Source organism: Mya arenaria, chromosome 4, assembly GCF_026914265.1.
Source record: "Mya arenaria isolate MELC-2E11 chromosome 4, ASM2691426v1".
Classification (NCBI taxonomy): Eukaryota; Metazoa; Mollusca; class Bivalvia; order Myida; family Myidae; genus Mya; species Mya arenaria.
Genome location: NC_069125.1, coordinates 24,246,876 through 24,259,871, shown reverse-complemented (window position 1 = coordinate 24,259,871; position 12,996 = coordinate 24,246,876). Strand labels below are relative to the sequence as shown.

The 12,996-nt window shown below is 36.8% G+C and overlaps 1 protein-coding gene across 2 annotated transcripts in view; it reads right to left on the bottom strand.

Moving 5' to 3' along the window:
* LOC128230513 (cysteine--tRNA ligase, cytoplasmic-like) overlaps window positions 1-12,996 on the bottom strand; it is a 102,991-nt gene that overhangs the window by 16,094 nt on the left and 73,901 nt on the right. For both annotated transcript variants that reach the window (XR_008260243.1, XM_052942838.1), the window contains exons 3-7: window positions 8,281-8,466; window positions 5,941-6,039; window positions 4,810-4,950; window positions 2,386-2,526; window positions 414-502 (exon numbers count right to left, since the gene is read on the bottom strand). Coding sequence is in view for 1 of the 2 variants with exons in the window: in XM_052942838.1 (XP_052798798.1) it covers window positions 414-502; window positions 2,386-2,526; window positions 4,810-4,950; window positions 5,941-6,039; window positions 8,281-8,466 (656 nt within the window). In the remaining variant the exon portion in view is untranslated. The remainder of the gene's footprint in view (window positions 1-413; window positions 503-2,385; window positions 2,527-4,809; window positions 4,951-5,940; window positions 6,040-8,280; window positions 8,467-12,996) is intronic.

Genomic DNA, 12,996 nt, shown 5'->3' with positions numbered 1-12,996 from the left:
TTGTACAAGAATATTATATTTACCTATCTCCCAACAACACCATTGTGCAACTGCTATAATGTGAGAAAAATTACAAATTTTGACTTACTGGTGTGAACATTTCCTTATGCAATTTTTAATCTTTATTCAAAATAAATTTATCGGTTGTCAGGTTAGCACAGTGGTCAGCGCACTCACTTCTCACCTATGTGACCCGGGTTTGGTTCCCGGCTTGGGGGCATGTGAGTTTGGTATGTTGTCACCAAGCCAGACAAGTGGGTTTTTCCCGTATTCTTCGGTTTCCACCAAAACACAAGACCACACTCTTGAGTAAAATCATGCCAACGAGAGTGATTAATATAATGTTGTAATAACTTGTTTCACAATCGTTGTAAAATAAATATGTTTAAACTAAACTATTTAAATACACCTACCCATATCCATTCTTTATGATTCTCTGCACAAACTCTATGATCTCTGGCACATATTCACTCACTCTCGTCAACACATCAGCTGGCAGAACCTGGGGAAGAACGCAAGAACTATACAACATCTCTGTTAACATTGAGAAGCAGCTAGAGATAGGGAGAGAGTGGTCTAGCTATATAGGTGTCCGCTTATCACCCAAAAGGTCAGAAATTCAATCCCCACCAGGGGTAGTTTCTCCAGGCCTCTCAAAATTGAGACTAGTACCGGTTTCAAACCAGGAAACGGAACGGACAGTCATTCTGTAAGCTTTCGTCATAATATGCCAAACAAGGTTAAGAAATTAGTATAAAACAAGAGCTGTCACAGTATGTGACGAATGCCCCCGAATGTGACATTGACCTACGAACAAGGTCAGTACATGAAAAGTTGATCTTGCCTTTACATGTCAAATACATATGGAAAGTTATTTTAAATTGCCTCTGAACATAAAAAAATACCACCCATACTTGACAACCTACACTGTTATGTCCTTATATTCAGAATTCCCTTGTGAATAAACACTTAGTGTAGCTTTCATCTTAGAGGTAGGGACATGGGTCTTGCAGACGACACATCGTCTTCGTATGTGGAACACATGTAGCAAGTGATTTTAAAATCTGTCCATACAAGGGAAAGTAACAGCCCGGACACGACAGCCTATACTCTATGTCCTTATATGCAGCACTCCATTGTGAATAAACACTAAGTGTGACCTTGACCTTTGAGGTAGGGACACGGGTCTTGCACGCGACACGTCGTCTTGGTATGTGGAACACATGTGGCAAGTTATTTTAAAATCTGTCCATACAAGGGAAAGTTAAAGCCCGGACACGACAACCTATACTCGATGTCCTTTTATGCAGCACTCCATTGTGAATAAACACTATGTGTGACCTTGACCTTTGAGGCAGGGACACGGGTCTTGCATGCGACACATCGTCTTGGTATGTGGAACACATGTGGCAAGTTATTTTAAAATCTGTCCATACAAGGGAAAGTTACAGCCCGGACACGACAACCTATACTCTATGTCCTTTTATGCAGCACTCCATTGTGAATAAACACTAAGTGTGACCTTGACTTTAGAGGTAGGGACACGGGTCTTGCACGCGACACGTCATCTTGGTATGTGGAACACATGTGGCAAGTTATTTTAAAATCTGTCCATGCAAGGGAAAGTTACAGCCCGGACAAGACAACCTATACTCTATGTCCTTATATGCAGCACTCCATTGTGAATAAACACTAAGTGTGACCTTGAACTTTGAGGTAGGGACACGGGTCTTGCACGCGACACGTCGTCTTGGTATGTGGAACACATGTGTCAAGTTATTTTAAAATCTGTCTATACAAGGGAAAGTTACAGCCCGGACACGAGTTATTGAGCCGGACACACGGACGGACAGACGGTGCGATTTTAATATGCCCACCTTCGGGGGCATAACAACCCCTAGAATTATAATAGAAACATGAACTTACTATGATAAAGAGACTTTGGTATTAAAACTCTGCAACTAGTTAGTAACTTTGCAACTAGTTAGTAACTTTAAGTACTGGTAGATGTTTCAAATTACACAGCTTACACTGAAATTGCTACTTTAGTTCTTTACTAATTGACCTTGTGAAGGCCAACACTATGTTGTATGAAGTTACTCAAAAGAATACGGTGACAAGGGCAGTAACTAGTTCTTTCCATGCAACACAACCTTACTGCTGTAATCTCATCATGGGAAATGTACTTGGAAACTTTATGTAAACACAATTTAACTAACAGTGTAGACACAAGGAAATTTAAAACACGAAATGCATGGAGTTTTTGTTTTTAGAACTATCATAACAGAAAAACTGACTGATTAACAGAATGACGACTTGGATCGACCCTTCAAAAATTATTGGCTGGGATATAAAAAGCAACCTAAAAATCCTAATAATACTTACATTCAAGCTATCCATATCTGAATGGTACTCTTCCTCGAAGTGTGATGACAGTTTGGAGAATATGAGTTTGTCTGTGACCTCTGACCCATGTTGGACATCTAACCAGTCTGCCAACACGTCTTTGGATGCCAGAAGCAGGTTCTGTAATTAATAACAGGTTAATATATAACATTGAGACTTTTCGTTTCTGAATGATACTTTTCCTCAAAGTGAGGAGAATTAAGTTTATCTGTGACCTCTGACCCATGTTGGACATTTAACCAGTGAGCCAACATGTCCTTGGATGCCAGGAGCAGGTTCTGTAATTAATAACAGGTTAGTATATAACACTTAGACTTTCTGTTTTGCTATGGTAATCTTCCTCAGAGTGAAATGAGAGTTTATAGAATATGTGACACGTGTTGCATGCCTATCTAGTTTGCTAAAACAGAGCGGTTCTGTACTATATAACAGATTAAAATATTTCATTGAGACCTTCCCTATATGTATGATACTTTTCTTCAAAGTGAGAAAAACGTTTGGAGAATATGTGTTTGTCCTTGACGTAGGAGCCATGTGGGCTAATTTAATCTGACCAGTCTGCTAAGACAGGTCAGGTTCTGATATATATTACAGGTTAATATATAACAATGAGGCTTTCTGCTTCTGTATGAAACTCTTCCTCAAAATAGGAAGACAGTTTAGAGAATATTTCCATTTGTCTGTGACCTCTGACCCATGTTTGACATCCATCCGGTCAGCTAGAAGGCTAAGCAGCAAGTCCTGAAATTTGCAGCTGAATACAATTGTTTTAAAATATAAAAGGCAACTTGATATATAGGTTGATTTATGCAATGTTTTTAGAATCAACAAACACTGTCATTAATACAATGAAAAACCTACTTCACTTTGTGTCTTGTAAATTCAACACAAGAGCGGTCAAATTCGCGGTCAAATTCAAAACTTGTCTATTTATGTTTTTTTTTTACTCAAGTCAAAGAAGGAGCATAACTCGACAATAATTCAAACCGGAGTAATAGACTTTGCAACACAGTATGCGTCTTGTCTCTGGTAACATGGGTGCCAAGTTTCAATTCAGTATCTTGAATGGTTTTGAATTATGGCCAAGTTTTTGTGCGCCAAAGATGCCAACAACGACATCATACATTGTGATAATGTTACCTATTAGTTGGAATATGATTCATCAAATTAATCTAAAGTGAAACTCGTATTTAAAATCAATACATACTCATGAATAACAAACATAAATTTTGAATGATAAACCTTAAACTACTTACTAAACTAGAGCTGTCACAGGAGTGACGAATACCCCCAAATGCCGCCTGGACACAGGAATGGCAAACCATTCCTTTGAAAAGAGGCCATAACTCCAAGCACACTGCATCTTCTTTTATCATGCATGTATTGTTTTATTTAAATCTGTTGAGTAATTTAGAAGTTACACTGCTGACAAGAAAAACTAGCCTTTCATGAGTTATCGTCCGGAAACCGTTTTTCTATTTTTAGTAACAATGACCTTGACCTTGGCCCCACCAGCCCCAATATCGAACTTGACCTGTATCTTCTGATAATACACCTGTGTACCAACAATTGTTCAAATCTGTCAAGCCTTTCATGAGTTATCGTCCGGAAACCGTTTTTCTATTTTTAGTAACAGTGACCTTGACCTTGGCCCCACCAGCCCCAATATCGAACTTGACCTGTATCTTCTGATGTTACACCTGTGTACCAAAAATTTTCCAAATCTGTCTAGCCTTTCATGAGTTATCGTCCGGAAACCGTTTTTCTATTTTTAGTAACAGTGACCTTGACCTTGGCCCCACCAGCCCCAATATCGAACTTGACCTGTATCTTCTGATGTTTCACCTGTGTACCAAAATTTTTTCAAATCTGTCTAGCCTTTCATGAGTTATCGTCCGGAAACCATGAAAACCAACAGACCGACAGACCAACCGACAAGCTCACTCCTATATACCCCCTCAAACTTCGTTTGTGGGGGTATAATAATGCATTTGTGGAAAATATTAATTATTGATGACAAGATTGTAACCCTTGTATTTAATTTAGCTGAAAATGTACCAATATTAAATGACAGCTGGGTCCTAAAAGATTTACAGTGATCAACTATAATATCATAAAGTAGAAATACCGTGTTTTTTTCACCTTTCTTTTAATTTAAATATGGTATCCTTCACCATTGTTTTCGATATTCATTCATCCTTTTCAGTAAAAATTCTATTAATTGTGGTACATCTTATTTGGGAGTAAGAGAGCATCTTTAATATAATTACATTGTAAAATAAGTTGTATCACAAGGTAACTTCTATCCTATGATACTTAATTTATACTTAAATTAAAACCATTTTTTATTCATATTCATTTATAAACACACAGTGTGATAAATTCTCTGCCATATTCCCCTACCTTTCGAGCCTCCTGACATTCCTGCCCGTTGTTCGCTGCTGCCTCCATCGCAGTGACAGCCAGCTCTATACGTGTCTTCATACGTTCATACATGGCTTTCTTGTCTGGGTCGGTTTCATTGACCAACTTTTCACCGAAAGGCTAAAAGGGAAGAAACTCATGTAATATTTGGTAATATACACATTTTCAGGTTGTCTTTTAAAAAATAATGTTATGTTCTAGATCTCGAAGCAATGTACGGCACCAAAGGAAAGGACAATTTTTCTAAGATTATCATTATATTTCCACGTCATTATTATGACTGCATTCTCGTTTCGTAGTCATCTTGTAGGTTCTTTGACAAAATAAACTTATGGGTTTTATATTGATCACATGATAATTGTTATATAGCTTACACTTCTTCCTAGATAATAACATACTTTGTTGAATAAAAGTATTCATTAAACAGCCATCATAAATCCTCATGCAATACATATTTCAAAACATTGTAGGTCGTATTCCACTCTAGTGCAATACGGCCCAATTCCAATTCAGCTGCACGATGTTAAAATGATGTCATAAAAAAGAATAGTGCATCATAAAAATGACATTTTTAATAAGACACGTGTCTTTAAGTGATTTAACAAGTAATGTATATAATAAAAGGGTTATTAGTTCTGAGTTTTGATCTGGAATGTCATATTTGACTCAAGTGGATTTGTTTCAGATTTTGATTTCTGCAAAAATTGACTCGAGTCGAAAACAACCTCCCAAAACAAAACATAGTACTAATAACCCTATTACATGCATTTGTTTGTCCAGGGTATCACGTGACTAATTGATCAATCCAGTGGTCTAACAGTTATGAATATATTGATATCAAGGTGGTTCAGTGTCATCTCGATCGATGCCATGCATATTACTCTGGTGAATATCAATCTACACAAGTTAATTTTACTAGTCTTAACCCTAAAAGGCTCATTATCCCAGGGAGTGACCAAAATACTTCCGAGCTCCGCCAATATTGAGCCAAGCGGGAATGCTTACAAAGAGTAAAACAAAATCAGTCCTTAAAATGCACTTCGAGCCATGAATAACAAGCCAACTGATTTTGACTGTAATTTCAAATAACATCAAATATTAAAATCCCACCTTCATGGCCACAACAGTATCCTCGACAACGGCGTTCCATGGCTTGCCTTCCGCCATATACGCCTCCCATAGGTGGTTCTGTCGCGCCCGTCTGATGATCTAAAGCAAAAATATATGAAACAACACATTAATAATTGGTGATATAGATGACAATGGCTTGTTTTCCGCCACATATGTTTCACAAAAGTTATTCTCTTGCACCTGCTTGATATAGCAAGATTTTTTTTTTTTTTTTTTTTAAAGGATATTTATGTTTCTTATATTTCATTTCTCAGTCTCATTTTGACTGCTACAGCGCATAGCAGCAAATTTATTATATTAAAGTGACTAGACACCAGATGATACTATTACAAGAAAAAAAAAGAAAATTGTCAAAAACTTTATATCATTGTGTACAACGCATTGAATCTTTCTTACTAATGTAATACCTATAATCGCTTAAGACATAGTTTCTTTCCCTGTGTAAACTCAGCTTTGACAGTGATGAAATATTCTATTAATCATGTAAAATGAAATTTTTTGGCCTCATACTAGTTCGTATTGATACCGTATTATATCATGCATAGGACGCACTTTTTTACCCCCAATTCTCGTCTTAAAAATTGCCTGCGTCCTTTATATGCTATTAGAATTTCATCTCTTTTTTTTCCAAGTCCATTTCAGGTCGAAATTATCGGACCAGGGAAGAACGCGGTAATAGTAAGTATCTGTACTGCGTCACCGAAGAGAACAACTGACATAGGTTAAATCACGCAAGTTAACACACGCAGAAATATATTGAATGTTTACTTTAAAATGATTTATTGATAAATAAATTGAAAACAAACATGAGTGTTTACTTTTTTACAAAAGGGACGCTACTCACAAAAACTCAATGTGAGTCAGCATTTAACTGGATTGAGTTATAACGGCAACGGAAAATTGGGAAGGGAGGTAAATATCAATTAATCGTTGTTCATGATTTTAATGTTTCGATATTTTACAAAACATTTTGTTGTATGTTACTGTTTTAAAAAATTAATAAAGGAATGTGCATAACGCAAAGTAGCATTATTGTCACTATCAAATCTTTTCAAATGTGCGAAGGTGTGAAAACACCCGCTGTCTGTCATTAGAAAAACATCAATAGAACAAACTATTGCGATGGTAATACCGTATGGTTGTTTGTTCGCACTTTACCCGTCGTGCCTTCCGCTGGCAAGGATAATTACCGACACGCATTGATTATGCTTGACATGCTTTATTCCACGCAGCGACAAGCCTTATCAAAACAATCATCAGTTTTGACCATACAGTTTTGCAACGGTTGCAACGGTTGACTGTCATTCAGAAGGCATGTCGGAACTATTGCAACGGTTGCAGCAGTTGACTGTCAGTCAGAAGGCTTGCTATTACAACATTTGTATAAGTCTTATAATATGTGTGAATGTTCTCAAAATGTCAAGACTTATATCATTGTTGTGTACACTAAATTACCGAAATGTTAAATTACCGAAATACAACGATAATTATCGAAATACACAAGACAGTTATCGAAATATGCCTTATATGCCTGTGGCCTATCTATGCTAGCGTCCTATACATGATATAATACGGTAATTCTAGGCTTGTTTTGAAACTGTATTTGCCAATTTTGTGACCATCTGGTGTCTAGTCCCTTTAAACTAAAGCTGTTCAGATGGGGTAAATATGCAAATATTGGCCATTCAGTGAAGATGTTGCTGTGAAAACACAAACATTTTTTCTGCGATATTTCATTTTGACAATGAAATGAGTTATATGCAAAGTTGTTTTATGCACTAACCTTTTTTTCATATCAAGGGAGGCAATTTGGTAATAATCAGTCACAGAGTTAAAGGCCTAGTAATATACATATAATATCATATTGATGCTTCAAATTTCATTCATTTCCTCTCAGAACCAGTCATTTCTTTCAACATAATGTGCTCAATTTCACTTTAATCAAGGGAGGCAATTTAGTAAAAAAGGCTGACAGAGTTATGGTCCTTGTAATACAAATACATTCACATTACAATAATTATATTGAAGTTTCAAACACTCTTATCAGAAGCTTTAAAAAGTCATTTGATTGGCTAAATTTTAAGAAGATAACAAAGTCTAACAATATTAAATGTCGGCGTAATATAAAGTGTCATAGAAGAGCATATTGCTACTGTGAGATAATCCACAAAGTTTCAAGTTGATATCAGTTATCAAGAGAAAAATGTGAAAGGACAGACAGACAGATGGATGGATAGACAACATGATTTCTATAAGTCAGCTGCAAATATTTTAATGCGGCTTTAAGAAGCCCTAATTAAGAAAGTTTTTATAACAAACCTTATCATCAATGTCCGTAATATTCATTGAATAGATGACATTGTAGTTGAAGTATCCGGACATGACACGTCGCAGAATGTCGAAGGAAATGTATGATCGTGCATGTCCCATATGGGAAGTGTCGTATACAGTCGGTCCACAGCAGTACCATAGCACAGTGTTGCCTGTCTGCGGAACAAACACATCCTGAAAATAGATGAAGATTTCTTTTTTAAATACATGTCATTTTCAAATAAAAAGAAGAAGCTGTGGAATGCACACCCATCTGTTTATGTGTGTGTTTTTCTTCAGTCCAGCAATTAGGATAACTCTACAATTCTTGAAGCTGGACTTATAGACTTTGCTATAAATTTGCATATTGTCTCTGGCAAACTGTGTATCAAGTTTCATCTGAAGTATATTGAAAAAAAATGAAAAGTTTAAAGCCTGTCTCACACAGAACACGGTTGGGCACACGGTTCCAATACGGTATACCTATACACGGGTTGACTGGTACGAGTATTGAGCTCCAACCGTGCCTGGGCATGAGTTAGTACGATTTAGACTCGAATGTAGCACGAGTATGTACGAACAAAGCACGGATATACTCGGTCAAGCAAGGTTTGTCACGGTTTGAACACGATTTGCAAACGATTTTCATACGATTGTTGTACGGTTCCAAGTACGGTCTAGTACGGTCTGTTACGGCCTAGTACGATTAAACACGACTTTTACTCGATTAACTGGACATTTACAGGGTTTACATACGGTCCCACGGACTTTTGTTCGAGTTATGCTCAAATTATCACACATTCGTGTATGTTTTGATATAAATTGACTCGTTTTGATGGCTTGGCTTCATAAATTTTCGAACTTTCAACAGAGAAGTTATAAAAATGGCAGATGACAGAATAAGGGAATTAGAAATCATGATAAGACTTCTTTGGAGGCATTATGTAGCAAGTACTCTGTTGTTTCAAGGTGGCAGCAGGTAGTTGTGTTTTCTTTTGTGTTCGAGTGCTGTATGATCATACACGAGCTTTGAACAGACGTAGAGACCGTGTTTGGTCGTACTTGACTATGTATAATTCGTACTTGAACCGTATTGGTCGTATGGCGATCGTATGAAACCGTATTGGTCGTATGGCGATCGTATAAAACCATGTACACTCGTGTGAATCGTACGGTGATCGTGTGACATTCGAGTGTTAATCCGGGTGTTGGATGTAGGACTTGGGAACGGTTTCACACGATTCCATACGATTTATATACGATATTGACACGGTTGAGCTCGAGTGGACTTCATGTGCGGTTGTATATACGGTCTCGTACGGTCTCACACGGTCTCTCACGGTCTTGTACGATCGCTAATATGATCATACACGGACATGGCACCCGTGCCAGTTTTTTAAAAGTTTTAAAAATCATACACGGCTTTCACGGATACACTCGAATGGCCCAAGTGTAACTCGGATAAGGCCACGGTTGGTTCGGTTGTATGTACGGTTTACACGGGTGGCCAACCGTATAAGCCGTGTGTTCTGTGTGAGACAGGCTTAAAGTTAATGCATTATAATTCTGACAATGAGGCTGATGACGACAATGACAACTAGACTGTTAATTACTGGAATTTTAATTAAAAAACAGAGGATCAGACGAGGAGATTTTTACTAGGAATTTACAACCTGAGATAAAAAACAAGAGGCCCAAAAGGGCCTATGCTCTACTGGCATGGCTTTTGTGGTCATATCAATCCAGAGCATGTATGTATGGGCAAAAGGCAACAGATATATACTTTATGTTTTGTGTTTGGGTTACCTGAAAACGTAGCATGTTCAACATCTGAGCCCAAAAAGTATTGTAAGCAGATTAGTTGCATGAACTATTTTAATATGTGCCAAGTAAAAGTCATCTGACAAAAAAAAAAAATGCTTTCAAAACTGTACTCATAGTAAAAATTTCTGTAGTTTTAGAAGTTAAAAAAAGTTGGTCAAAAGGTCAAAGTCAAGGGCATCCTAGGACAACATTGATCAATTTGAACAAACATTCACAATCAATTGTGCTGAGATGGATGCACGAACACACAAAAAGATTTTCAAACCTTTCCAGATTTATGTTTACCAAACCTGTGAACCCTGGGTGTGGCCAGTAATGACACCAGGTGCATAACATTCACAACCAATTTTGTTAAGATGAATGTGCAAACTACAGAACTTAAAGCTAAAAAATGGCCTTTGGGCTTTCAACAAGAACAAGGCAGAGTAATTCACAAAATCAGCTGCAGAAGCAAAAAGCAAATTGTCTCTCAAAATCCTAGACTTGCAAATTGTCTCCCTTAACTCTAGACTTGAATTTACATGTACATGTAAACTTGGCTAAAAATAGAATTCGCTCATGCAGACCTGGCTAAAAATAGAAAGCATTTCTTTAAAACTTTCATGGCCTATAATCTAGGCATTTATGGACGGATCTGGCTGGTTTTCGAAAGGAACCGAGCTCTAATGGATATCTATATACTGTACAAGTTTCATCGAAATACAATCAAAACTGAAGACTGTATCGTGTTCACAAGCAATTGTTTACAGACGCACGACCGCACAGACGCACAAACTTTCATGGCCTATAATTTAGGCATTTATGGACGGATCTGGCTGGTTTTCGACAGGAACCGAGCTCTAATGGATATCTATATACTGTACAAGTTTCATCGAGATACAATCAAAACTGAAGACTGTATCGTGTTCACAAGCAATTGTTTACAGACGCAAGACCGCACGGACGCACGGATTCACATACTACGTACACATTACCATCGCATAAGGTCTTCTGGCCTTTGGCCAGTAGAGCTAAAAATTAGATTCCAATCCCCACCCGCCCTTCTGACATAATCCACCGCCCTATTATGGTCATTATTAAACAAAAATTCTCCTCTGCAAATAGTGGATAAAATCAGGAAAACAGCAAAAAGTACTATGTTGGAATTCAGGGAACTTATTTTTTGCTAGGAATATTACCATTTGCACTGGCATAGCACTGCCTTTAAAGACAGTATAACACCAGTGCCTGAATATTATTTTCTGATATTTTGGGTTTGTTTTAGAAATGATGGTAAATACTCTGATACAGGGCTTTTAAAGTTTGAAACACAATCAGTCCAGGCCTGTCGCCCCCCCCCCCCCCCTCAAAAAAAATATTTAGATAAAAATCCCCCCCCCCCCCCCCAAACAAAATACCCAACAAAACAACAATGGGAATGTGGGATTACAGAAGTATAGAATTATCGAAAAAATTTATCACATACTTTCACGATGTTGATTCTGTCAAAGTTTTAAACCCATATCATATCCGATTTAGTTTATACAAAATTAATTATAAATGAGATTCTTATCAAATTTTTGCGGTGTTTCACATTATATTTTTTTGGAATACAAATCAAAAGAGAAGCATGCCCTCGATTAATATTCTGCACTAGCTACATCTATTGCTATGAAGCTAAATAAGTGCCTAGAGATTTGAAATTAAACCAAAGGCAGGTAATAATGTCAGTTATCTGCAGACAAATAAAAACAAAATGAAATTTCCACAAGAGGACACATTTTATGGGTGTGAAAAAATTCTACAAAGTCTGGTAAAAACAATAAAAGCCTCTGTTCCTAATGCATCAGCCACATACATATGACTTGTGATTCCTAAAAATAAGTGCAAAAGCTTATAAAATATTACTAACTTTTCCCCCCAAGACTAACAGTCCAAGATGGGTTTTGTGTCAGCCTGACAGCTGTGTGATGTATTATAACTAACCTCGCCAGTGAAAGCAGCTGTAAAGGGTAATTTCAGGGCAAATATTAGGTATGAAGCTTCTAGCATATTAACATTAAAGCTGTATTTATGTAAGTATAGAATGTACTTCGGAGGTTATGTCACGTTAAAATCCTTTAATTATGTACACTTAACTATTGTTGTAACACCATCAACATGGCATCATGATTTAGTGTGATGTGTACCACAGCCATCTCTTTAAGGGACCAGATACCAGATGGTCCCAAAATCAGCAAATATAATTTTTCCTCAAAAATGCCTAGAATTGTCAACGCGGGCTGATAATACAGAATTTTGCATGATTAAAATAATAAATGCAACAATCATGTTGCTGTCTCATCTGTGTTTCCCCAGTTTAAATCCTATCTGTTTATGAGTACAGATAAATATGCGGACACTATTTTTAAACTTACTTGAATTTAGACAAGGTAGGTAGACAACACCAGTAAATTTCGAATTCGAAAAATCCGCAAAAACTGCAAAAGATGTATGTGTTGTAAGCGATGTGATACATCAGTAAGTAAGATTTAATGCGTCGCACACAATGATTTCAATTTTATGTAAGTTTTTGACAATTTTATTTAATTTTTTCATCTAGTGTCTAGTCCCTTTAATGACATGGCATGGATATTTATGTTGTCTTTGAGGTTTTTCTTTTGCGCAATTGTAATGCACAGCAACAGTCAATGTTAAGCACACACCCATAAAGCATTCAAGAATATTTCTCTTTGCAAATGAACTTTGCAATGCCTACTCATCAAAATTAATCTTTATACTATATACATGTACTCTCAACTATTGTTATAACACATTTGCAAATAACTTTGAATTTTTAATAAAATCACATTCATTATATTATTTTACAATAAAGGAAAAGTAAAATTGGTTCTGTCTCAAAGCAGTAAGTTTTTAGTACTT